This window comes from Phocoena sinus, chromosome 7 (genome assembly GCF_008692025.1).
Source record: "Phocoena sinus isolate mPhoSin1 chromosome 7, mPhoSin1.pri, whole genome shotgun sequence".
Lineage (NCBI taxonomy): Eukaryota > Metazoa > Chordata > Mammalia > Artiodactyla > Phocoenidae > Phocoena > Phocoena sinus.
In genome coordinates, this window is record NC_045769.1 from 19,116,482 (window position 1) to 19,142,970 (window position 26,489).

A 26,489-nucleotide genomic window follows, 5' to 3' on the forward strand; every position below is an offset into this window, starting at 1 on the left:
GGGCGTGGAGGGGATGGAGAGCTGAAATCCTATGCAATATGCTGTGCATATACACAAATTTCTGCTGCAGAGAAGTGCCATAGCTTTCAGATTTTCAAAGGGTGGGGGACCTAAACAAATTTAGGAAACACAGCTGTAGGTTATGATAAAGATTTTTCTCCTTTACCAAATTCTAGTCAGGCTCCTCAGCAGTCTTCTCAACGAAGCCCCAACATTGGCCATTTTTTTGTTTGTTGTTTTATAGTCCTGTACTTAGTTTCAGAACATGTTTTTTTTTTAACATCTTTTATTGGAGTATAATTGCTTTACAATGGTGTGTAGTTTCTGCTTTATAACAAAGTGAATCAGCTATAAATATACCATATATCCCCATAATCTCCTCCCTCTTGCATCTCCCTCCCACCCTCCCTATCCCATCCCTCTAGTTGGTCATAAAGCACCGAGCTGATCTCTCTTTGCTATGCGGCTGCTTCCCACTAGCTATCTATTTTACATTTGGTAGTGTATATATGTCCATGCCACTCTCTCACTTCATCCCAGCTTACCCTTCCCCCTCCCAGTGTCTTCAAGTCCATTCTCTACGTCTGGTGTCTTTAATTCCTCTCCTGCCTCGAGGTTCTTCAGAAACAATGTTTTTTTTTTTTTTAGATTCCATATATATTGTGTTAGCATATGGTATTTGTTTTTCTCTTCTGACTTACTTCACTCTGTATGACAGACTCTAGGTCCATCCAACCTCACTACAAATAACTCAATTTCGTTTCTTTTTATGGCTGAGTAATATTCCATTGTATATATGTGCCACATCTTCTTTATCCATTCATCTGTCGATGGACACTTAGGTTGCTTCCATGTCCTGGTTATTGTAAATAGAGCTGCAATGAACATTGTGGTACATGACTCTTTTTGAATTATGGTTTTCTCAGGGTATGTGCCCAGTAGTGGGATTGCTGGGTCATATGGTAGTTCTATTTTTAGTTTTTTAAGGAACCTCCATACTGTTCTCCATAGTGGCTGTATCAATTTACATTCCCACCAACAGTGCAAGAGGTTCCCTTTTCTCCACACCCTCTCCAGCATTTATGGTTTGTAGATTTTTTTTTTTTTTTTTAATTTTTATTTATTTATTTATTTGCGGTATGTGGGCCTCTCACTGTTGTGGCCTCTCCGCGTTGGCAGAGCACAGGCTCCGGGCCGCGCAGGCTCAGCAGCCATGGCTCACGGGCCCAGCTGCTTCCGCGGCATGTGGGATCTTCCCGGGACCGGGGCACGAACCCGCGTCCCCTGCATCGGCAGGCGGACTGTCAACCACTGGCGCCACCATGGAAGCCCGTTTGTAGATTTTTTGATGATGGTCACTCTGACTGGTGCGAAGTGATACCTCACTGTAGTTTTGATTTGCATTTCTCTAATGATTAGTGATGTTGAGCATCCTTTCATGTATTTTGTTGGCAATCTGTATATCTTCTTTGGAGAAATGTCTATTTAGGTTTTCTGCCCATTTTTGGATTGGGCTGTTTGTTGTTTGGATATTGAGCTTGTAAATCTTGGGGATTAATACTTTGTCAGTTGCTTCATTTGCAAATATTTTCTCCCATTCTGAGGGTTGTCTTTTGCGTCTTGTTTATGGCTTTCCTTTGCCGTGCAAAAGCTTTTAAGTTCATTAGGTCCCATTTGTTTGTTTTTATTTCCATTTCTCTAGAAGGTGGGTCAAAAAGGATCTTGCTGTGATTTATGTCATAGAGTGTTCTGCCTACGTTTTCCTCTAAGAGTTTTTATAGTGTCGTTGGCCTTACACTTAGGTCTTTAATCCATTTTGAGTTTATTTTTGTGTATGGTGTTAGGGAGTAATCTAATTTCATTCTTTTACATGTAGCTGTCCAGTTTTCCCAGCACCACTTATTGAAGAGACTGTCTTTTCTCCATTGTATATCCTTGCCTCCTTTATCAAAAATAAGGTGACCATATGTGCATGGGTTTATCTCTGGGCTTTCTATCTTGTTCCATTGATCTGTATTTCTGTTTTTGTGCCAGTACCATAGTGTCTTGATTACTGTAGCTTTGTAGTATAGTCTGAAGTCCAGGAGCCTGATTCCTCCAGCTCCGTTTTTCCTTCTCAAGATTGCTTTGGCTATTTGGGGTCTTTTGTGTTTCCATACAAATTGTGAGATTTTTTGTTCTAGTTCTGTGAAAAATGCCATTGATAGTTTGATAGGGATTGCATTGAATCTGTAGATTGCTTTGGGTAGTAGAGTCATTTTCACAATGTTGATTCTTCCAATCCAAGAACATGGTATATCTCTCCATCTGTTTGTATCATCTTTAATTTCTTTCATCAGTGTCTTATAGTTTTCTGCATACAGGTCTTTTGTCTCCTTAGGTAGGTTTATTCCTAGGTATTTTATTCTTTTTGTTGCACCAACATTGGCCTTTAAAGACTTGAACACACTAACATAGTTTCTAACAGCTCAAAGTCACAACCCTAGAGTGACCTTCATCCCTAGGATGAAACCCTCCTTAAAGTGCCTACTTGAGAAAACTCAAGGCTGCCAAGGAGTGTCCTGTTTGTTCCAGCCATCGTCTGAAGATAGAGCCCCTGTCTCCCAGTCTCCATGGAAGGGTGCTTATCGATAAGATAAGCACCAGTTAGCAAACCCAAATGAGTTTCACATGGACCAACCCCCACCCCAATTCCTGCTTTTTGTCATTTTTCACTTTCCTGACTCTTTTCAGGCCCCTGCCATCCCACACCCCACTCCCTCACTCTCCCTTTAAAACGCCAGTCACCTCTGCACAAATTGGAAAGGCAATAATCTCTTTCCCCTACTGTCAGTAGTTCCTGAATCGGTTTTCACCACTTTAATGCCCAACTGTGCTTATCTTTGACAGTTGTGTGGACCTTAAGAACTCAAAATATAACACTGAGCCAAAAAGTGGAAACAATGCAAATATCATCAGCAGATGGATGGATGAACAAAGTGGGGTATATCCTTATGATGCAATATTATTCATCCATTAAAAAGGAATAAAGTACTGACATATGTACAACATGGATGAACCTTGAAAGCATCATGCTAATAAAAGAAGCCTTTCACAATAGATTACATATTGAATGAGTCCATTTATATGAAATGTCCATAACAGGCAAATCCATAGAGACAGAAAGTAGATTAGTGATTGCCAGGGACTGATGAGGGAATGGGGAGCAGGGAGCTCCTGCCAAAGAGTATGAGGTTTCTTTCTGGGGTGATTAAAATATTCTAAAATTGATGTGGTGATGGTTGCACAACTCTGTGAATATACTAAAAGCCACTTAATTGTTCAATGGGTGAGCTGTATGGCATGTGATTATATCTCAATAAAGTTGTTACAAGAAAAAAAAACATTATAATCATCTAAAATCTCCCCTCAAAAAAATTGATACTGCATTGCGATGTTTTATTCTCCTACTTAGAGGGTTGTTTGGTTTACTGATAGTGAGTTCCTTAAGAAGGCTCTCAGCACAGAAAAACAACACTAAAACAGCAAGTAAATAGTCCTGAGGACAAAAGTGAACTCACAAATACCAAGTACTGTTTTGCCAGTGTCAACAAACCTGGCACGAAAAGCTGGCAGCCATCAGGTGGATAAACAGAAGGCGAGATGTAACTTCAAGCACAGGCCTCTCTTTTGCCTACACTGACGAATGCCAGAAAGAAGGCATCATTCAGGGTCAAAGGTGATGAGGAATCCAGCTGGCACAGCCATGACTCAGTGCTGTCCAAGTGTCAAGAGGAGTTTAGCCCCAACCCCCTCAACAAGTGGAATTCATATTTCCAAGTGACAGAGGGTGCTAAATAACTAACAGCATTCCCAAGTTCTGCTTGCTCTGAACCTTGTCTTGAATACTTTTCTCTAAGATCAGACCAAGCCAGAGGCACCATTTGAACTCATGATGAGCAGAATTACTTGTATTTTTATTATGAAGATTTTAATGTGGATAATTAAAGAAAATAACATTATAAACACTCATGTACACTTATGTGTACCCTCCCTCCAGAATGTGTACACTTATGTACCCTCCCTCCAGAATTAAGAACTGTTAATATTTGTCATATTTGATTCAAATCTTTTTAAAAAATGAAAACATTTCATAAAATAGATAGCTAGTGGGAAGCAGCCGCATAGCACAGGGGGATCAGCTCAGTGCTTTGTGACCACCTAGAGGGGTGGGATAAGGAGGGTGGGCGGGAGATGCAAGAGGGAGGGGATATGGGGATATATGTATATGTATAGCTGATTCACTTTGTTATAATGCAGAAATTAATACATCATTGTAAATCAATTATACTCCAATAAAGATGTTAAAAAAAAATACATCAACAAAAAAAAAAAGGAAAGAAAAGAAAACATTTCAGATTCAAAGTCCTCTTCTTATCTTTCCCTTTGCCCTCCCTCCCCAGAGCAACCACTATCTTGAATTTGAAATGTGCTCTTTCTGTCAATATTTATATAATTTTACTGCATCACAATGATAGCCCATATTATTTTCATGTGGTTGTTAATTTATGGAAATAGTATTCTACAGTACATATAATTCTATACTCAACTTTGGTTCTGAGTTCTAATTTTTTTATTGAAGTATAGTTGATTTACACTGTTCTGTTAGTTTCTGGTGTACAGCAAAGTGATTCAGTATTATAACTCAGATTCTTTTCTCATATAGGTTATCACAGGATACTGAATATAGTTCCCTGTGCTACACAGTAGGTCCTTGCTGTTTACCCATTTTATATATAGTAGTGCATATCTGTTAATCCCAAACTTCTAATTTATCCCTCCCCCTGCCAAGTTCTATACTGAGATATAAAAAGTTTGTGCGTTCATTATGACTACTGCATAGTGTTCCATTGTATGAATATGTCACAATCTATTTATCCTGCTGATGGGCATTTAACATGTTTCTGAATTTTTGGTTTTATAAACAAAGCTGCAAAAAATTGTTTTGTGCATGTGTGCAGCCATTACTTCAACATTTATAAAAATGTCTGCTTTTATGCAAGACAGAAGCACTGTCATAAAGTTACAAAGATATGTACCAGATAGGTGGACAGTAGGAATTTTCCTCTGATTTTGTACCAGAGAGAAACAATGGGCTGAGGGTAGAGGTAGATCTAAGGGTAATCCAAGAAAAGGCCTTGCCTGGGACGCCCTCAGAGAGGCTGTTAGGAAAACAGAAGCAGCACCCCCAACCTGCACTCCTCACACACCCAGAGGCAAACCTCAGTAAGCTGTGCACCTTTGCCTGCAAGCTGGGATGGTCTGGACTGGAACAATGAGAGTATTCAAGAACAAGGAGGAGATGACCAGCAATGGACGCAGAGCTAAAAAGAGGATGCAGATGCAGAAGTGGACATCAAAAGTAAGGACCCAGAGCCAAACAGGGGTATAAGAGGAAAGGCCATCAGAAGATCTCAAAATATTATGCTGGACCAGGAAGCACTAGGTCAGCCATGCTTTATCTCTTGCTCTCCATTCTTTTGTTGTTGTTTTTAAAATTGTAAAATGCAATATATATGTACACTGTTAAAATGCAAAGGATACAAAAAGACCCAAAAGATGGTGAACTATGCCTGGGCAGGATGAAGCCAGAGGAAACTCTGGTGGAGGTCCATAGCAGTCTTTCAATATAAAGTAAGTCTTGGGATATCCCTGGTGGCACAGTGGTTAAGAATCCACCTGCCAATGAAGGGGACACCTGCCAATGAAGGGGTTTGAGCTCTGGTCCAGGAAGATCCCACATGCCGCAGAGCAACTAAGCCCATGTGCCACAACTACTGAGCCTGCATTCTAGAGCCTGCGAGCCACAACTGCTGAAGCCCACGTGGCTAGAGCCCGTGCTCTGCAACAAGAGAAGCCACCGCAATGAGAAGCCTGTGCACCGCAACGAAGAGTAGACCCTGCTCACCACAACTAGAGAAAGCCTGCATGCTGCAATGAAGACCCAAAGCAGCCATAAATAAATAAATAAATAAATAAATAAATGTATTAAAAAAAAAAAGTAAGTCTTCCTCCTAACTCTCATCTCCAGACTCATAGATCCCTACAGAGAGGCAATCATCATTACCAATTTCTTGTGTGTCCTCCCAGGGATATTTTATGCACATACAAATATATATATACGAATATACCCCTCATACTTTTTATCCACAAATGATGGCATATTATATAGTTTTGCACCTTACTTTCCTCCCATCTCTTACCAAGCAATTCATATTAATACACATAGATCTGCCCCTTTTATTTATTTATCATTATTATTATTTTTTTTTGTGGTATGCAGGCCTCTCACTGCTGTGGCCTCTCCCGCTGTGGAGCACAGGCTCCGGAAGCACAGGCTCAGCAGCCATGGCCCACGGGCCCAGCCGCTCCGCGGCATGTGGGATCCTCCCGGACCGGGGCACGAACCCGTGTCCCCTGCATCGGCAGGCGGACTCCCAACCACTGTGCCACCAGGGAAGCCCTGCCCCTTTTATTTTTAATGGTTTTGTAAAATTCCACTGTATGCATGTACTGTAATTTATTTAATTAGTTCCCTACTGGGATATGTAAGTCATTCTAACGTTTCCCAATCAGAAATATTGCTATCTTGAAAAGTGTGTAATATTTCTTGGACCACAAATTTTATCTGTAAGATAAAAATTCTGGCAGTGCATTTGCTAAGTTGGTATGACTCACACTTTATACCTTAATACCTAGTTTCAAATTTCCCATCCCTGAGGCTTTAAAGCGCTACATTAGATTCCACCAGAGTCTCAAGGACAGTCTATGAACATCTGCCAGATGAGACTGAAAAACACTCAAGCAAGTCAAGGTAACTGGAGGATAATCTCTGGAAGGCTTGATGGTAACATAAGTACTGGGAAAGAAAATCCATCTGATCAATGGTATTAGCCAAACTGAAGAAAGAATGTGTTAACAGGATGGGAGTGGCCATTACAAAACCCAGAAGAAGGACCAAAGAGCAAAAATAGGCAGCATTTATCTCTGAAGAGAGAGAGATACTTAATCTAATGGACAGGCACCAGAGAAGCACATTCAACCAGGTTTCTTTCTCCAAGGCCTAGATGAAATTTTTTTTCCATACAATTCTACTGCTTTAGTTCTGGGGTCCCTGCACACCAAGCGGTCCACTAATGTAGTTACTAATTTCTCTCCCTAGGTATGTGGATTCTAGGAAGAAGTTAGGTGTATTAAAGAAGGCCACATATTTTTTGACATCTCTCCCATTAATAGGTCAGGTCTACATCTTCTTCTCTAGAATCTGCGTGGGCTCTGTAACTGTTTTGATGTGTAGAATACAGCAGGAATGATGCTATGCCAGTTTCCAGAACCAGGCTTTAAGAAACTGGCAACTTCCACTTTCTGTCTCTTGGAATATTCACTCTGGGGGAAACCAGGACCCTGTAAGAAGTCTGACTATGCAGAGACTCCCATGCTGTGAGGAAGCTCAGGTTAGCCATGTGGTGAAAGAAATAGCCATTCTGGCCAAACCAGCCCAGGCATCCAACATGAAATTGAAGAAGCCATCTTGGAAATTCCAGCCCCAGGAGATGTGACATGGAGAAAAGCTAAGGAAGCCAGCCAAAAACCAGACCTGAGGCCTAAACATATGGCCCCACTTGAGCCATCCCAGCCATCTTCAGCCACTCAAACTAAAGCCCCACTCCACTGTGAAGCAGAGATAAGCCATTTTTGATGTGCACCGCACAAATTCCTGACTCACAAAATCATGAGTATAACAAAATGTTGTTTTAAGCCATTATGTTTTGGGATAATTTGTTAGGCAGGAATAACTAGAATAGGGGGCTTCTATGTGATGGGGTATAAGATCCCTGGGAGGGCTAACTTTTGTAAATAAATACTCCAATCCACAATTTGTTTCTGTGTGTTTGGCCAATATGGGTCAGTTCCCAATAGTCTACCCATGCTGAATGAACTGACAGAATTTAGTTTCTGAACCTAGAAAGCTAAGACCTGATGGGCCAACTTGATCAATCTGCCCACCTCCCTCACTGTCTCTTTTTCACTCTATCTTATGTCAAACAACTCAGATCAGGGAGCTGAGAAGAATCTCACAAAGAAGTTTACCACTAGATGTAGCTACTGCTCAGTACCACTCATAGCCCTTTGATTGGTACATGAAATGTATTCATTCATCAAACATTATCAAGAACCTCCCCTGTACCCAGAACTGTGCCTGGTGCTGGGGGACATAGAGCTGGAAAAAGCATAGGCCCTCAGAGGTTCACAGCCCAATCTCTAAGTTATATTAACAGGTAATGGTAAGAAACATGTGCCCTTAAATATGTGACAGACTTAAAGGGAGAAATAGATAACAATATAATAATAGTAGGAGACTTTAATACCCCACTTCATCATCCACACAGAAAATCAATACAGAAACATTGGCCTTAAATAACACATTAAACCAGATGAACCTAACAGACATATACAGAATATTGTACCCAAAAGCAACAGAATACATTCTTTTCAAGCACACATGGAACATTCTCCAGGATACATCAAATGTTAGGCCACAAAACAAAACTTAATAAATTTAAGAAGACTGAAATCCAATCAGGCATCTTTTCCCACACAATTGTAGGAAACTAGAAATCAACTGCAAGGACTTCCCTGGTGGCGCAGTGGTTAAGAATCCACCCGCCAATGCAGGGGACACAGGTTTGAGCCCTGGTCCGGGAAGATCCCACATGCCATGGAGCAACTAAGCCTGTGCACCACAACTACTGAGCCTGCGCTCTAGAGCCCACGAGCCACAACTACTGAGCCCGCGTGCCACAACTACTGAAGCCCGTGCACCTAGAGCCCGTGCTCTGCAACAAGAGAAGCCACCGTAATGAGAAGCCCGTGCACTGCAATGAAGAGTAGCCCCTGCTTGCTGCAACCAGAGAAAGCCCGTGCACAGCAACAGAGATCCAATGCAGCCAGAAATAATTTAATTAATTAATTAATTAATTTTAAAAAAGAGAAATAAACTGCAAGAAGAAATCTGGAAAATTCACAGATATGTGGAGATTAAACAACATGTGATGGGGTATAAGATTCCCCCATGCTGTGAGGAAGCCCAGGTTAGCCATGTGGTGAAAGAAATAGCCATTCTGGCCAAACCAGCCCAGGCATCCAACATGCAATTGAAGAAGCCATCTTGGAAATGAACAACCACTAGGTCAAAAGAGAAATTTTAAAAAATACTAAAGATGAATGAAAATGGAAAACACAACATAGCAAAACTTAAAGTGAGGGGTGCCTGGGAAAGGAGGCTGGGGCCTCGAACATCTGCTTGAGGAATTTAAAGCTGATCCCCCAGGCTCTGTGGGGATTCCTGGGCAGGGGAGCAATTAATCAAACATACTTTTAGGGGCACTGACATGGCAGTGTGCATGGATAGATTGTCAGGGCAGACCGAGCAGTAAGGGAGACCAAGCAGGAGGGAACACCCAGACACCACCCCTTCCCAGAGTCCCTATGGGGCTGCTCATGCTGCCAGCTGAGCTGCAGACAAGCAAGGAGGCTGACCTGGTGGTGGAGCTGCTGGAGCTGCTAGAGCTGGAAGCGATATCCTCTGTGCTGGGCAGAACAAAGCCCACCAGGTTCAGAAGGTCACGGATCATCTGGCCTTTGATGCTGATGTCCAGTGGAGGGTGGGAATGGAGGCTTCAGGGAAAGGATGCAAAGAATGGCAAAAGCCAAAACTTATGGGAAGCAGCAAAAGTAGTTCCAAGAAGGAAGTTCACAGCAATAAATGCCTACATTAAGAAATAAGAAAGATTAAAAAAAATAAAGAAAGAGAGAGAGAGAAAGATCTCAAATAACCTAACTTTACACCTCAAGGAACTAGAAAAAGGAGGACAAATTAACCTCAAAGTTAGTAGAAGGAACCATAAATAAGACAAAAAAAGAACCCTCAGAATGGGAGAAAATATTTGCAAATGAAGCAACTGACAAAGGATTAATCTCCCAAATAAACAAGCAGCTCATGCAGCTCAATATCAAAAAAACAAACACCTCAATCAAAAAATGGCTGGGGGCTTCCCTGGTGGCACAGTGGTTGAGAGTCCGCCTGCCATTGCAGGGGACGCGGGTTCGTGCCCCGGTCCGGGAAGATCCCACATGCCGCGGAGCGGCTGGGCCCGTGAGCCGTGGCCGCTGAGCCTGCGCGTCCGGAGCCTGTGCTCTGCAACGGGAGAGGCCACAACAGTGAGAGGCCCGCGTACCACAAAAAAAAAAAAAAAAAAAAATGGCTGGAAGACCTAAACAGACATTTCTCCAAAGACATACAGGTGGGCAACAAAAGCATGAAAAGATGCTCAACATCACTAATTATTAGAGAAATGCAAATCAAAACTACAATGAGGTATCGCCTCACACTGGTCAGAATGGCCATCATCAAAAAATCTACCAATAACAAATGCTGGAGAGGGTATGGAGAAAAGGGAACCCTCTTACACTGTTGGTGGGAATGTAAATTCATACAGCCACTATGGAGAACAGTATGGAGCTTCCTTAAAAAACTAAAAATAGAACTACCATATGACCCAGTAATCCTACTACTGGGCATATATCCAGAGAAAACCATAATTCAAATTGACACATGCACCTCAATGTTCATTGCAGCACTATTTACAATAGCCAGGACATGGAAGCAACCTAAATGCCCATCAACAGAGGAATGGATAAAGAAGATATGGTACATATATACAATGGAATATTACTCAGCCACAAAAAGGAATGAAATTGGGTCATTTGCAGAGACGTGGATGGACCTAGAGTCTGTCATACAGAGTGGAGTAAGTCAGAAAGAGAAAAACAAATATCGTATATTAATGCATATATGTGGACTCTAGAAAAATAGTATAGATAATTTTATTTGCAAAGCAGAAAGATGGACACAGAGGTAGAGAACAAAAGTATGGATACCAAGGGGGAAAGGGCTGGGGGATGAATTAGGAGATTGGGATTGACAAATATACACTATTGATACTATGTATAAAATAGATAACTAGTGAGAACATACTGTTTAGCACAGGGAACTCTACTCAGTGCTGTGTGGTGACCTAAATGGGAAGGAAATCCAAAAAGGAGGGGATATATGTATATGTATAGCTGATTCACTTTGCTGTACAGCAGAAACTAACACAGCATTGTAAAACAACTATACTCCAATAAAAATTAATTTAAAAAGTTAGTAGAAGGAAGGAAATAAAAAGATCTGAGCAGAAATAAATCAGAGACTAAAAAGACAATAGAAAAGATCACTGAAACTAAGAGATGGCTTTTTAAAAAGCTAAACAAACCTTTAGCTAGACTCACCAAGAAAAAAAGAGGACTCAGGTAAATAAAATCGGAAATGAAAGAAGAGACATTACAACTGATACCACAGAAACACAAAGGATCACAAGAGACTATTGTGAACAATTATATGCCAACAAATTGAACAACCTAGAAGAAATGGATAAATCCCTAGAAACATACATTGTATCAAGACTGAAGCATGAAGAAACAGAAAATCTGAGCAGATCAATTATTAGTATAAAGACTGAATCAGTCACCAAAACCTCCTAACAAACAAAAGTCAAAGACCAGATGGCTTCACTGGTGAATTCTACCAAATATTTTAAAGAAGAATTAATACTAAACTTTCTCAAACTCTTCCAAAAAAAAAAAAAAAAGAAGGGGAGGGGACAATTCCAAACCCATTTTATGAGGCTGGAATTTCCCTAATACTAAAACCAGACAAGGACAAGTACAAGAAAAGAAAATACAGGCCCATATCCCTGATGAACATAAATGAAAAAACTCTTCAATAAAATATTAGCAAACCAAATTCAACAATACATAAAAAACAACAAACAAACAAAAAAAACATTCATCATGATCAAGAGGGATTCATTCCAGGGATGAAAGGATGGTTCAACAACCGCAAATCAATCAATGTAATACAACATATAACAAAATGAAGGATAAAAATCATAAGATCATCTCAATAGATGCAGAAGAAGCATTTGACAAAATTCCACATCGATTTATGATAAAAAACTCTCATAAAACTGGGTATAGGGCTTCCCTGGTGGCGCAGTGGTTGAGAGTCCGCCTGCCAATGCGGGGGACACGGGTTCGTGCCCTGGTCCGGGAAGATCCCACATGCCGTGGAGCAACTGGGCCCATGCGCCACAACTACTGAGCCTGTGCTCTAGAGCTGCGAGCCACAACTGCTGAGCCCGCATGCCACAACTGCTGAAGGCCACACACCTAGAGCGCGTGCTCTGCAACAAGAGAAGCCACCGTAATAAGAAGCCTGCTTGCCGCAACTAGAGAAAGGCCGTGTGCAAGCAACGAAGACCCAACGGAGCCAAAAATAAATAAATAAAATAAATAAATTTAAAAAAAAAAAAAAAAAAAAAAAAACTGGGTATAGGGGCTTCCCTGGTGGTGCAGTGGTTAAGAATCCACCTGCTAATGCAAGGGTCATGGGTTCGAGCCCTGGTCCAGGAAGGTCCCACATGCCGTGGAGCAACTAAGCCCATGTGCCACAACTACTGAGCCTGCGCTCTAGAGCCCACAAGCCACAACTACTGAAGCCCACGAACCTAGAGCCCATGCTCCGCAACAAGAGAAGCCACCACAATGAGAAGCCTGCACACTGCAACAAAGAGTAGCCCCTGCTCACTGCAACTAGAGAAAGCCCGTGTGCAGCAACAAAGACCCAATGCAGCCATAAATTAATTAATTAATTAAAAAAAAACTGGTTATAGAGAGAATGAACCATATATGACATATATGACAAGCCCATAGCTAACATCATAGTCAATGCTGAAAAGCTGAAGGCTTTTCCTGTAAGATCAGGAAAAAGACAAGGATGGCCACACTTGCCACTTTTATTCAACATAGTATCGGAAGTCCTAGACAGAGCAATTAGGCCAGGAAAAAAAAAAAAAAGCATCCAAATCAGAAAAGAAGAGGTAAAACTATCACTACCTGCAGATGACATGATACTATATATCAAAAACCCTAAAGACTCCACCAAAACAACTGTTAGAACTAATAAATGAATTCAGTAAACTTGCAGGATACAAAATCAAAAAATCAGTTTATTTCTATTCACTAATAACAAACTATCAGAAAGAGAAATTAAGAAAACACTCCCATTTATGACTGTATCAAAAAGAATAAAATGCCCAGGAATAAATTTAACCAAAGAGGTAAAAGACCTGTACACTGAAAACCATGACATTGAAGAAAGAAATTAAAGACACAAATAAATGGGAAGGTACTCCATGCTCATGGATGGGAAGAATTACTATTGTTAAAATGTCCATACTACCCAAAGCAATCTACAGATTCAATGCAATTCCTACTAAAATTCCAATGGCATTTTTCACAGAAATAAATAAACAATCCTAAAATTTGTATGGAACTGCAAATGACTCTGAATAGCCAAAGCAATCCTGAGGAAGGAGAACAAAGCTGGAGGCATCATGTTTCCTGATTTCAATCTATACTACAAAGTTATAGTAATCTAAACAATATGTTATTGGCATAAACACACACATATAGATCAGTGGAACAGAATAGAAAGCTCAGAAATAAACCCACACATACATGGTAAATTAATTTATGACAAGGGAGCAAAGAATATATAATGGAGAAAGGACAGCCTCTTCAATAAATGGTGTTGGGAAAACTGAATAGCCACATGCAAAAGAATGAAATTGGATTACTATCTTACAACATACACAAAAATTAACTCAAAATGGATTAGACTTGAACTTAAGACCTGAAACCATAAAAACCCCAAAAGAAAACATAGGTGGTAAGCTCCTTGACAGCAGTCTTGATGATGATTTTTTGAATTTGACACCAAAAGCAAAGGTAACAAAAGCAAAAATAAACAAGCAGGACTACATTAAACTAAATAGCTTCTGCACAGCAAAGGAGGCCATCAACAAAATGAAAAGATAACCTACCAAATGGGAGTAAATATTTGTAAGTCATATATCTGATAAGGGTTAATATCCAAAATATATGAAGAACTCATATAACTCAATAGCAAAACAAACAAAATCCAATTAAAATACAGGCAGAGGATCTGATGTGACATTTTTCCAGAGACAACATACAGGTGGCCAACAGGTAAATGAAAAGGTACTCAACATCACTAGTCACCAGGGAAATGCAAATCAAAACTGCAATGAGATATCACCTTGCACCGTTAGAATGGCTAAAAGACAAAAAAATAAGAGTTGGCAAGGATGTAGAGAAAAGGGAACCCTCACGCACTGTTGGTGGGAATGTAAATTGGTGCAGCTACTATGGAAAACAGTATGGCGGTTTCTTAAACAATTAAAAATAGCACTACCATATGATCCCACAGTCCCACTTCTGAGTATTTATCCAAAGAAAATGAAAACACTAAACTCAAAAAGATAAATGGACCCCCATGCTCACTGCAGCAGAATTTACAATAGCCAAGACATGGAAGCATGGAAGCATGGAAGCAACCTAAGCGTCCATCAATGGATGAATGTATAAAGAAAATGCGACGCGCGCACGCACACACCCAGAAATATTATTCAGCTACAAAAAGGAAGGAAATCCTGCCATTTACAACAACATGGATGGACCCTGAGGGAATTATGCTAAGTGAAATAAGTCAGACAGAGAAAAACAAATACTGAATGATCTCATGTGTATGTGGAATCTAAAAATTAAACCAAAACAAAACTCATACATATGAACTGATTGGTGGTTGCCAGAGGTGGGCATGAAAGGAGGGCAAAATACATGAAGGTGGTCAAAAAGTACAAACTTCCAGTTATAAAATAAATAAGTGGGCGTTACAAGATTACATCCTGGGATGTGATGCACAGCATGGTGACTATAACAACACTGTATTGTATATTTGGAAGTTACTAGAAGAGTAAATCTTAAAAGTTCTCATCACAAGAAAAAAAATTTTGCAACTATATATAAAAAAAAGAAACATGAAATGACAAATATGTACAGGAAGCATTAGGGAGACACAGGAGGGGTCACCAACCCAGGTAGTCCACAATGAGAGCTACAGAATAGACAGCTGATCTCATCATTCTCAGGGTCAACATCTTTGAAAGATATCAGTTTGTTACATAAATTTACATATAAATTTAACATATGTTCACATTTCACTTTCTCAGCACTCTTGTCATTATTTTAGTTAGAAAAGAGAAAGGAACTGGCATTTATGGACTAGCAAGGCTTTCACATGTCCCAATTCCCACTCCAACCCCTTGAAGTCCTACAATGCTTCCCTAAGCTGATTTTATTAATTTTATGTGTGATACGCCGTTTTGGACAACTGAGAGTGCAGGAGACATTATGGTCAGCTGCCCTTATATCATTTCCTGTCCTCTTCCTTGTGCAGCAGGCGCCTGTTTAGGTGGCAGGGCCCCCAACCCCAGCTTTAGGAGTAAGCCTGCATGAGTCTAAGCTAGAGTACACCTATGGCCACTATGATGGATTCAGGAATGGGCAATTAATCCAAGCCAGTTAACTAAGTTCTGTGAGACAGCAGAGCCAAGAGAACTGCAGAACAGAACTGTGGCTTTGATGGTCTCGTGAATCACTAGAGCAAACTATACCTGAAGGGCACACAACTATTAGACTTTTCCATTATAGGAACCAATAAAGCTGCTTTATAGTTTAAGCTGGTGAGAGTGGCAACCAAATGGATTTGAACTGATACAAAGTGGGTCACTGGAAGCATCCTCTTTCTCAATAGGGGTATTAACTGGCTTTTATAGATGTGCAGCACTCTGCTGTTTACTAACTCACACCAGCCACATGTAGTGGGAAGGGCTAATATATTTCCCATGGAGCAGCCCAGGTTCATGTGATTCCAGATCTCTGGGATACAAAGGCTGGAGCCAGGAGGCTCTGCAAAATTCTAGTCTGGCCTCTCCTTTAAAAGTCCACACAGGGGGACTTCCCTGGAGGCGAAGTGGTTAAAAATCCTCCTGCCAGTGCAGGAGACACGGGTTCGAGCCCTGGTTCGGGAAGATCCCACGTGCCGCAGAGCAACTAAGCCCATGTGCCACAACTACTGAGCCCACATGCTACAACTACTGAAGCCCACAGGCCTAGAGCCCGTGCTCCACAACAAAAGACACCACAATGAGAAGCCCGCACACCGCAACGAAGAGTAGCCCCCGCTCGCCACAACTAGAGAAAGCCAGAGCGCAGCAACGAAGACCCAGTGCAGCCAAAAATAAATTAATTAAAAATAAATAAATAAAAGGCCAAACAGGGACTTCCCTGGTAGTCCAATGGTTAGGACTCCGTGCTCCCAATGCAGGGGGCCCGGGTTCCATCCCTAGTCAGGGAACTAGATCTCACATGCCACAACTAAAAGAGCCCACATGCCGCAACTAAAAAGATCCTGTACTCCGCAATGAAGATCCCCACGAAGATCCCATGATCCTGTGTGCTGCAGCTAAGACCCAGCACAGCCAAATAAATAAATAAATATTTTTTAAAAATGAAAAATAAATAAATGGACACACACTCCTGGCTTTCTCCTGCTTCCTCCTCCACTTCCTAGGGCAGTCGAGAATTTCTTGGTAGTTACCACTGCAGACATAGTCCTGAGCAAAACTTCCCAATAAACTTTCCCTGGAAAATGGTGAGAAATCCTTAGTCCCCACCCTTGGGGCGCTGGGCTGCTCACATTTCTAGAGGTTAAATCAAGAAGGGGAAGCTTTCAGGACTCTGGTTTCTTGGCTTACTTGGTTTCTTGGAGCTAAGCACACAGGGAATAATTTTTTTTTAACCATCTCCGAGTGCCTAGTGACCTGCCCACCATGCCTCAGAAACATGAACCCAACAGAGAAGACCCTAGGGGAGATGGCAGCAGCCCAGGCAGGTGCAGAGAAACTGTGTTCAGTCTGGACCTTCAAACCCTCACAGTCATTTTCTCCCTCATCATTAACTCCCAGCCCAACTTTCCCTGGGGGGTGGCTCAGATAATGCCATACCCTTTGTCACCCGAGGCCCTCTCTGCCTCTCCTGTCCAATCCATCCTACTGTACACACCATAACCTGGACAGACTCCCTTGGAGGCCATCTTCACCCCATGCCTGCTCAATAGCTCACCATGGCTCCTCAGAAGAACCAGGGCCCTTAGTCTGGCCTTCAGTATCCTCCTCAAAGGCCTGTTGTATCCCAAGTCCCCACAGCTCCTGCCCAGCACAGCCACCTGGTGACCAGTCTGTTCATCAGCCCAGCCCAAGGCCTGTCTACTCCTGTCAATCACTGACAACCACACATGTGCCTGGATGGCATGCTTGAATCAAAGGTCCCACTCCCTCCCCAGCCCTGGACTGGCTTCTCCTCCCAGGGCACTCAGCTTTCTTTCTGAAATTAGCTGTTTGCTGATTTGTTTACTCCCTTGTTACCCCTCTTCCCCAAAGAAGCATTTAAGCCCCATGAGGGTATTGGCCACATCTCACTGAAGCTCAGCTCTTGGAAAAATGCCTAGGGCAGAGTGGGTGCGTTAATATTTGTTAACAGTCATCAGAAAGACAAATTCCACGTGAATCTCTTCGGTTCACTTCCTAAAACCTCTCCAACTTAACCAACATTGGATTTTCCAGTCTCTGTCCATTGACAGTGGGCGATCCATCCATCCCTGCCTCATATCAGTGTTCCACTGGATAAAACCTTCTTACTGGACATTGATTTCTTAATAACAAAAATGTACTTTTTCCTTAATGTCTATGATTTTGCTTTCACTCTCTGAGCAATGACATCTTTTTCTCCATTAAGGGGAAATTTACCCTGCAAATCGCCAAACCTCTGTAATCCTCCAGAAGCCATTTCCTCTGGAAGAAGTCTGTGGTAGCCGATATCACCATAGATATCACCACAGATAAATAGCGGTTCTATAACATCTGGCAGCTTATACACTTGCATGTGCTATTCTATTACCAAGACAGCTCCCTTCTCTCCCAACCTCTGTCCACTTTATTTTTTTTAATGTTTGAAATATTAATTTTATTAAGAAAGCATTTGATAGTTGTATTAGATCATATAATCAATCACTTCATTTTTAAATGATGTGGCCTGAGGATACAATTAAAATATGGACTTTTCGGGCTTCCCTGGTGGCGCAGTGGTTGAGAGTCCTCCTGCCGATGCAGGGGACACGGGTTCGTGCCCCGGTCCAGGAAGATCCCACATGCCGCGGAGCGGCTGGGCCTGTGAGCCATGGCCACTGAGCCTGCACGTCCGGAACCTGTGCTCTGCAACGGGAGAGGCCACAACAGTGAGAGGCCCGCGTACCGAAAAAAAAAATATATATATATATATATATGGACTTTTCTTTGATTCAACAAATATTTGAACATCTACAAGTGCCAGGCTTGGAGATACAGGCCAAACAGGAGGACCCCTGCTCTCACAGGGCTTACATTCCTGCAAGAGGGCAATATTAAAGAAATGTTTATATTACTTATAAACATATAACACAGGGGCTTCCCTGGTGGCACAGTGGTTGAGAATCTGCCTGCCAATGCAGGGGACAGGGGTTCGAGCCCTGGTTCGGGAAGATTCCCACGTGCCGTGGAGCAACTAAGCCCGTGCGTCACAACTGCTGAGCCTGCGCTCTAAAGCCCACGAGCCACAACTACTGAAGCCTGCGCGCCTAGAGCCCGTGCTCCGCAACAAGAGAAGCCACCGCAATGAGAAGCCCGCACACCGCAAAGAAGAGTAGCCCCCACTCGCCGCAACCACAGAAAGCCTGCGTACAACAACGAAGACCCAGAGCAGCCAAAAATAAATAAATTAAAAATTAATAAAATTTAAAAAACATATAACACAGAGGAAGTGACAGAGAAAGAAGATGGTGCTTTACAGGAGCACTTTAACAGGTGTCTAACCCAGCCCAGGGAAATCACAGAGACAAAAACAAGTGTTTAAGTAGAAGGGTGAAGACAACAGTTCAGGCAGAGGGAACCTCCTAGACCCTAAGGTGGGGGAAGGACTTTCTAGACTTAAGGAATTGGAAGAAGTCTAGAATGGGTGGAGTACCCAGTGTGAAAAGAGGAGTCAAGGAGATGAGACTGAATCTCAACCTCTGTCCACTTTAAACCTAGCCTCCCAAATCACCTCTAGTCCAGTGCCCTCCTGCTTCATACCACCCCTTGACCTGTTCATTTCAGTTCATAGCCCCTACAGATTCCCAAGGTATGACCACAGCCCCACTCGGTCCCGAGCTAAACGTGTCCTTCACTTTTTGTCCAACGTCTCCCCATCCCCAACTTCTCTGTCCGGGTGCGCACCACATCCCCTGGTCGCGAGGCCCCCAGCTCGGTTACCTGGAGCTGGTGCAAGTGCAGAACGTAGCCTTGCACCAACAGCTGGAATAAGAGACGCAGCCGCCCTGGCCCTGAAAGCTCCTCTAGGCTCCGCAGCCTCCGATCGCCAGGCCCGGTTCCGGGAGCCCCGGCTGCCTGGGCCGCAGGGAGGGCGCTGGGGATCGCGGCCTTGGCTCTGGCCCCGTGGGAGCCGAGGCCAGGGAGAGCCACCCGCGTCCCCAGCAGCGCCCACCGCAGCCTGGCGCAGCCCAGCGTACCCATACGATTCATGGCTCGCGCCGCCACGCCTTTGGATCGCGAATGCAGAGCGCCTGGAACTTGCCCAGAGACAAAACAGCAGGGGCGGGTTCAAGGGTACCGGGAGCGCAGGGCGGGCCGGACGAAGGTTGACCAGGCCCCTTACTGCTCACTTTTCCTTGCGGTCTTCAGTCCCTCCAAATAGGACCTAAGGGACTCGCAGAAGTCACCCTTTCCAACTGTAAGCCTCCAGGCTCGGGGAGGGGCCGGACAACGCCAAAGCAGAATATGCACGGGGGACTTACGGGAGACCCATAGAGCGCTGACGATGGCCGCCTCTTCCGCGACTCCCCCACCTCGCACTTCCGCGAACTCTCGAGGAGAACTTGAAGCTCGCTTGGTCTCAATTCCCGGCAGGAGTGCGGCAAAGTTCTCGGCAGCCCGGGAGCCTTCCAAGACGGGGAGGCCGGTTCGCCATCCCAGAGCGCCAGCGTCTCAGCTGTCCTCACTTCCCGGAGGGACCAGGAACCGGCTGTTGAGATTAAACCGGCCGCTGTCTTTTCCTGATAGCCTCCAGTGTTGATCCCGGAGTCTGAGGGCTGAGCGAGGAAAGAGCAAAAAATCCCCCTGTGCAGAAAAGCAAAGAGCAAAAAACCCGACCCTGTCTCCAGGGTCATCTGATTCCTGGAGGGAGGAAGCCAAACAAACAAATTTAAATATTAGGGTTTTTAAAAAATGCAGTTCTACCCCTCTCCCTCCCCACCACCCACATACTCCCTGGTCTGCTGAGGCAGGATTTCTCAAACTGCAGGTTGAGACCAGATTTAGTGAATGTGACCAAAACTATCTTTTAATAAGATGGAAAAGAAAAAAATAGTACAGAAAATTTTGCAAGAAGGAAAAGTATTATTTCATGAATTCTTTGTTTCATATATGTATATTCAAAGTACAAGTTTCAAAAAGTTAAAAACATGACTCATACACGAGCGCAAAGCTTATTCAACCCATTAGAGGTAGAACCAGCAGAATGATAAAGCTTTTTCTAAGACCATTTGAAGAATTGGTTATTTACAGGCAGCCAGAGGCAGAAAAGGCATGTTAAGTTCAAGGGGCAACAATTAGACTGACAGCTGATGTAGCTAGGTGTGGATTTCTTTTTATTTATCCCCTTAGGGGTCAGAGAGTTTCTTGACTCTGTGACTGCATATCTTGCATCAGTTTTGGAAGTTTTCAGATATTCAAACATTCCTTTTACCCCATTTATTTTTCTTCTCTCCTAGGACTTCAAATTATATATATATATGTTAGACTTTCTGACTGTATCCTCCCTGTCTCTTACCCTCTCTTCTGTATTGTTCTATCATTTTGTCTCTTCTAACTCATTCTCTATTCAGCTGTGTCTGATGTTAAATCTATCCACTGAATTTTAAATTTCTATTATTGTATTTCTCAGTTTTTCAACTTTAGTTTTTTTCAAATCTGTCCTTTTTAAAATATTTCTAGTTTTATGCCAAAATTCTTAACTTTTTAAAAAAATAATTTATTTTTTGTCTGTGTTGGGTCTTCGTTGTTGTGCACAGGCTTTCTCTACTTGCGGCGAGCGGAGGCTACTCTTCGTTGTGGTGCACGGGCTTCTCATCGCAGTGGCTCCTCTTGTTGTGGAGCACTGGCTCTAGGCACATGGGCTTCAGTAGTTGCAGCACATGGGCTCAGTAGTTGTGGCTCACGGGCTCTAGAGCTTCAGGCTCAGTAGTTGTGGCACACGGGCTTAGTTGCTCCACTGGCATGTGGGATCTTCCTGGACCAGGGCTTGAACCTGTGTCCCCTGCATTGGCAGCCGGATTTTTAACCACTGCTCCACCAGGGAAGCCCAATGTTATTTTTTATTATACCCTTTACTTTTGTAAGCATAGTTGTTTTAAGGATTATGACCAATAACTCCAATACATGGAATCTATGTGGGACGATTTCTATTGTCCATTATTTCTGGTTGTTTTGTGCATATTGCCATGTTTCTTCCTGGGCCTTGTTTCTTTTGATTGTGTACCAGAAAATGTATTCATTAAGTTTCTAGTGGAACTAATTTGAAGTTTAGAATGATTTCATTTTCCCCGTGGAAGATTTACTTTTATTTCTGACAGTTGCCTAAAGGCACCCACAATCCAAAATCACCATAATTCAGTTTCAGGGAATGAGATGCTTTGAAGCTGAACTGCAGTTCTTTAGAAGGCTAGTCCATTTCCAGTCCTTAATCTTTTTGGGTCCCAACCCAAAGTTTGGGTATAAGAGATTATGGACTCCAGCTATTCTTCACACAGCCCTGTGAGGCTAAACCACTCAACTTCTCAGCTTCCTCTTCTGAAAATGGGAAATGCTACTAATAGGAAAGTGGTACCTAATGCCTAACTTACCTCTGGAGTTCTGTCTTCTCTTGGTTCTTGTCTGATAGATCTTTATTACCTTGTTTGTTCTCTATGCTGATTCCTTCAAGTAAATGCTGGTCATATTTTCTTCAGCTTTTCAAGTTATCCTTTGAGAGAGGACTGAGTCAGGTATTAAGAGAAGTGGAAATCCAATTTATGCTTTTACCTTTATTAATGCTTTTTTCCCCCCTCTGGGTTCATTTTCTTTATATATTATATTTTTAACTTTTTTTTTTTAATGACTGCTTAGTGAAATTTTATTTCCTAATGAATGGACTTAATGCTACACATTTTCACATCATACTAATTTGGCCATATCCAATAAGATTAAATACGCAATTTCTTTCACTGTCACTCATTTGCCAATAGTTTGTAATTTCCATTTTGATTTTCTTTTTAATCTAAGTCATGCAGGAAAGTGTTTTTATTTAAATAGTTGTAGTTTTGTTTTTTGTTTTGAAAGGGACTATTCTTTTGCTATTAATTTATAATGCTATTACATTGTGGTCAGAGTCTTAATGATCTGCTTTTTAGAATTACTAAAACATTTTTGATGGTCTAGTACTTGTTTATTTTTGTGAATATTCCATGTGTATTTTTGAAAAATATGTATTTTGTTTATTAACTTATTAATTTTGTTATTTAAACCCTCTGTAGCCTTACTTATTTTTGTCTACTTGATTTGTTAATATCTGAGAGACCCATGTTCAAGTATCCCCCAAATATTACGGATTTGTGGATCTGTCAATTTTTTTGTGTCTTTTCAACAGCTTTGGTTTTATATTTTGAAGATCTGCTGTTAGGTTCATAAAGGTTCATGACTATTATATACTATATATTCTTGACTATTATATATTCGTATATAGCACCTTTTATAAATTTGAAATATTAGAATATTAAATTGCTTTGGATTTAGTTTGTTTGACTTTAATATTGTTACTCCTACTATTGTTATTCCTATGAATTTGTTTGATACATCTTTTATTCATCCCTCTTATTTTTCAGTCATTTTAGATTATTTTGATTTAGAAGTATCTCTCATAAATACCGTGTAGCTGGATTTTTTTCTTACCTAACAAGAGAATCTTTAAATAGCAAAAATTATTTTTATAACTTGAATGAAAGTTTAAAAATAAATAAATGAAATGAAATAAAAAATTTAAACATAATGAATGGTGGGACTTCCCTGGTGGCACAGTGGTTGGGAATCCGCCTGCCAATGCAGGGGACACGGGTTCGATCCCTGATCTGGAAAGATCCCACATGCAGGGGAGCAGCTAGGCCTGTGCGCCACAACTGCTGAGCCTGCGCTATAGAGCCCGCGAGCCACAACTGCTGAAGTCCTAGAGCCAGTGCTGCACAGGAGAGGCCGCTGCAGTGAGAAGCCCGCACACAGCGGCAAGGAGTGGCCCCCACTCGCTGCAGCTAGAGGGGGCCCGTGCGCAGCAGCGAAGACCCAGAGCAGCCAAAAATAAATAATTTTTTAAAAAAAACCATAATGAATGATAATTCATGGAAGAGGAACTATAAATGGCTCTTTAGCCCATGCAAAAATGCTCAACTTTACTTGCAATGAAAGACAAATCAGAACTACATCAGAAACCATTTTTCACCTATAAGATTGAAAAAGATTAAAAGTTTGATACCACTATGTATTTGAGGGTATAGGGAAACAAACTCTCAGTCATGGTTTAAGGAAGTACAAATTGCTGCAGAGTTTTCAAAATTTAAAGTGCACTTACTTTTGAGCCAGCAGTTCTACTTGTAGGGATTTTTTTTTCTGCGAATATACTTGCACATTCGTAAAATCACAAATATACAAAGATATTTATTACAGCATTGTTTGTACAGATAAAGAAAATATTGGAAACAACCTGAACCCATCAGTAGAGGATTAATGAGATAAATTATAGTAAATTCATGCATTGGAATCATTTGCAGCTTTAAAAAGACAATGATACAGCTCTATGTGTACTGATATACAACCATTTCCAAGATATAAAATAAAAAAGGCAATATGCAAAGCAGTGGTATGGTAGGCTACGACAAAATTATGCCAGTGTTTGCACATGCATAGAATATCTCTGGAAGGAGACACAAGAACCTTGTAATTGTAGTGGCCTCAGGGACAAAGGTGACAGGGACACAACTTCACAGCATGCTCTCTTGGCTCTTAGAATTGTGTAGTATGTACTTGCAATATGTCAGGGTTTTTTTAAGTGGCTTATTCAAAAGTCACATAGCAAAACATCTTCTTTTGACATTTCTGGAAACTTGTGTCTCAAAGTGATGTCTGGCTATCAAGTAACTTGGTCACTTGGGACCTTACCAGGGCCAAAAAATTTAGTAAAAGCAATAATAATGTATTAAAACAATTAAACCTGTACATACATATAGTACCTTATTTTTTCTTTCTTTTCTTTTTTCCCCTTTCTTTTCTATTTCAGGGGAGGGAGGTATCTAGAAAGAAGTATGTTGGGGAAAATGTATATTTGAAGATACCCATGAATTAAGTACAAGGACAAACAGTGTGTATAAACAAATTGGTTTGAGATTTCAGAGTAGGTTAAAAAACTGGTCTGATTCTTTCGTTTAATTAACTCATACATTTTTGTGATTTTGAAAATTAAAATAAACAAATAAAAACCTTCTAAGCCTCCTGAACACAGAGAATTTATGTTTACATTGCTTTCCAAGGAATTAAATTATACAGCAAAACAACCCCAAAGTAAAAATCACCCATAATCCCACCACTTATATAAGGGAACAAATTAAAAGACCTCTGCTTTGCTTCCCCAATTATATTCCTTCCAAGTGAAGTACTGTTCATAATTTAGTGCATAATCTTCCAGACCTTGTTCTATATTTACATAAACTTTTTTTCACCTGTAGTTGAAAAAAGCATGTTGAAATTTTAATGTGAATTCCCTTAAATATTATAAAGGCTTAGGGCTGTTTTTTTTTTTTTTTTTTTTTTTTGCGGAGCACAGGCTCCGGACGCGCAGGCTCAGCGGCCATGGCTCACGGGCCCAGCCGCTCCGCAGCATGTGGGATCTTCCCAGACCGGGGCACGAACCTGTGTCCCCTGCATCGGCAGGCGGACTCTCAACCACTGCGCCACCAGGGAAGCCCCTTAGGGCTGTTTTTTAAAAAATATGCCAATTGACCCTTTCTATTTCTCCTATGAAGTCCTTAGTCATATCCTTTGATCTTTTTTATTGGATTTTCTGTCTTTTCTTATTAGTTTGTTGGAGTTCTTTTTCTACTTAGATTAACAGATTAACCTCTGTTACATATATTACAAGTATTTTCTCCTGGTTGTCTGTTCTTTATATCCTGGCTATTACTTAGGGTATAGGTCTCTTCTTTTGGCTGGTCCTGATTCATAAGCATAATAATAAAACTGTAATTCTAAGTATAGAGCTTTCCTGAGTTCTGTGAATCATTCTAGTGAATTATCAAACCTCAGGGGGTTGCAGGAACATGTGAATTTGTGGTCAGTTGGTGAAAACTACAGGTAGCCTGGGGACCTCCAGACTTGTGGCTGGCATCTGAAGTGAGGGCAGTCTAGTTGGGGACTATGCCTTTAAACTGTAGTCTCCACTAACTCCAGGTTTAGTGTCAGAATTGCAGTATTGCACTTGCCCTTTCCTTTCCTTGTGGTTGGTTCTAATTTTGAGGGATTACATTGTGCCTAACACATGTGAGGGCCCCAAACTGGTCCTCAGCTACTATTAGCCTATGCTGCCATTAACTGAAACATCTTCATTTCTACCTGGCTTCATGAGAACTTTGAGGTCATCTCAGGCCTATCTGCCTACATATCTCAGATGTCCTCATACTTGGCATGAGGAAACGTCTGGGACTTCCCTTCCAGGAAGCAGGTATATAGGTCTTTTTTGTTCTCAGATTCTCAGTCATTGGCAGAGGAGAAGTGCAGGACACAGGCCCCTATATCAGGGACACACATCAGCCTAGAAGGAGGAGGAGGAGGAGGAAGAGAAGAAGGGGAATGGAGAAGGAAGAAGAATTAACATTTGAGGACTAGCTATGTATCAGGCACTGTTCTGACCACTTTTCTAATATTAATTCATTTGATTCCTGCATCAACTCTGAGAGTTAATAATGCTATTATCCTAATATTTTACAAAACAGTGGGGCAGAGATTTAAAATAATTTTCTCAAGTCATACAGCTAGTAAAGTCAGAGCCAGAATTCAGGAACTGGGGTCCCAGTGATTATGAATGATCTGTACTGCCTTCTTTTCCATAGACCTCAGCATCGCTGCCTTCCCTTCTACCAGCTAAGGTAACACTTCTGCTCTCAGAGCAGAAAATCCTGGCTCTCAGTAATCAAATATTTTGTTTTAAATATTTCAGCATTTGTCTGAAGTTCAACTTTCGCAAAGCAAATAACT

General features: G+C 41.6%; 1 protein-coding gene across 2 annotated transcripts in view; it reads right to left on the bottom strand.

Moving 5' to 3' along the window:
* The window catches only part of LOC116756897 (sterol 26-hydroxylase, mitochondrial), a 43,870-nt gene extending 23,429 nt beyond the window's left edge, over positions 1-20,441 (bottom strand). Inside the window, exon 1 of one of the 2 annotated variants that reach the window (XM_032637971.1) lies at positions 19,955-20,441. In XM_032637971.1, coding sequence (XP_032493862.1) covers positions 19,955-20,326 — 372 coding nt within the window. In that variant the 5' untranslated portion in view covers positions 20,327-20,441. Of the gene's footprint in view, positions 1-19,412 lie in introns of both variants that reach the window. The other variant, XM_032637972.1, reaches the window with a different exon arrangement.
* Between the last annotated feature and the right edge of the window lie 6,048 nt (positions 20,442-26,489).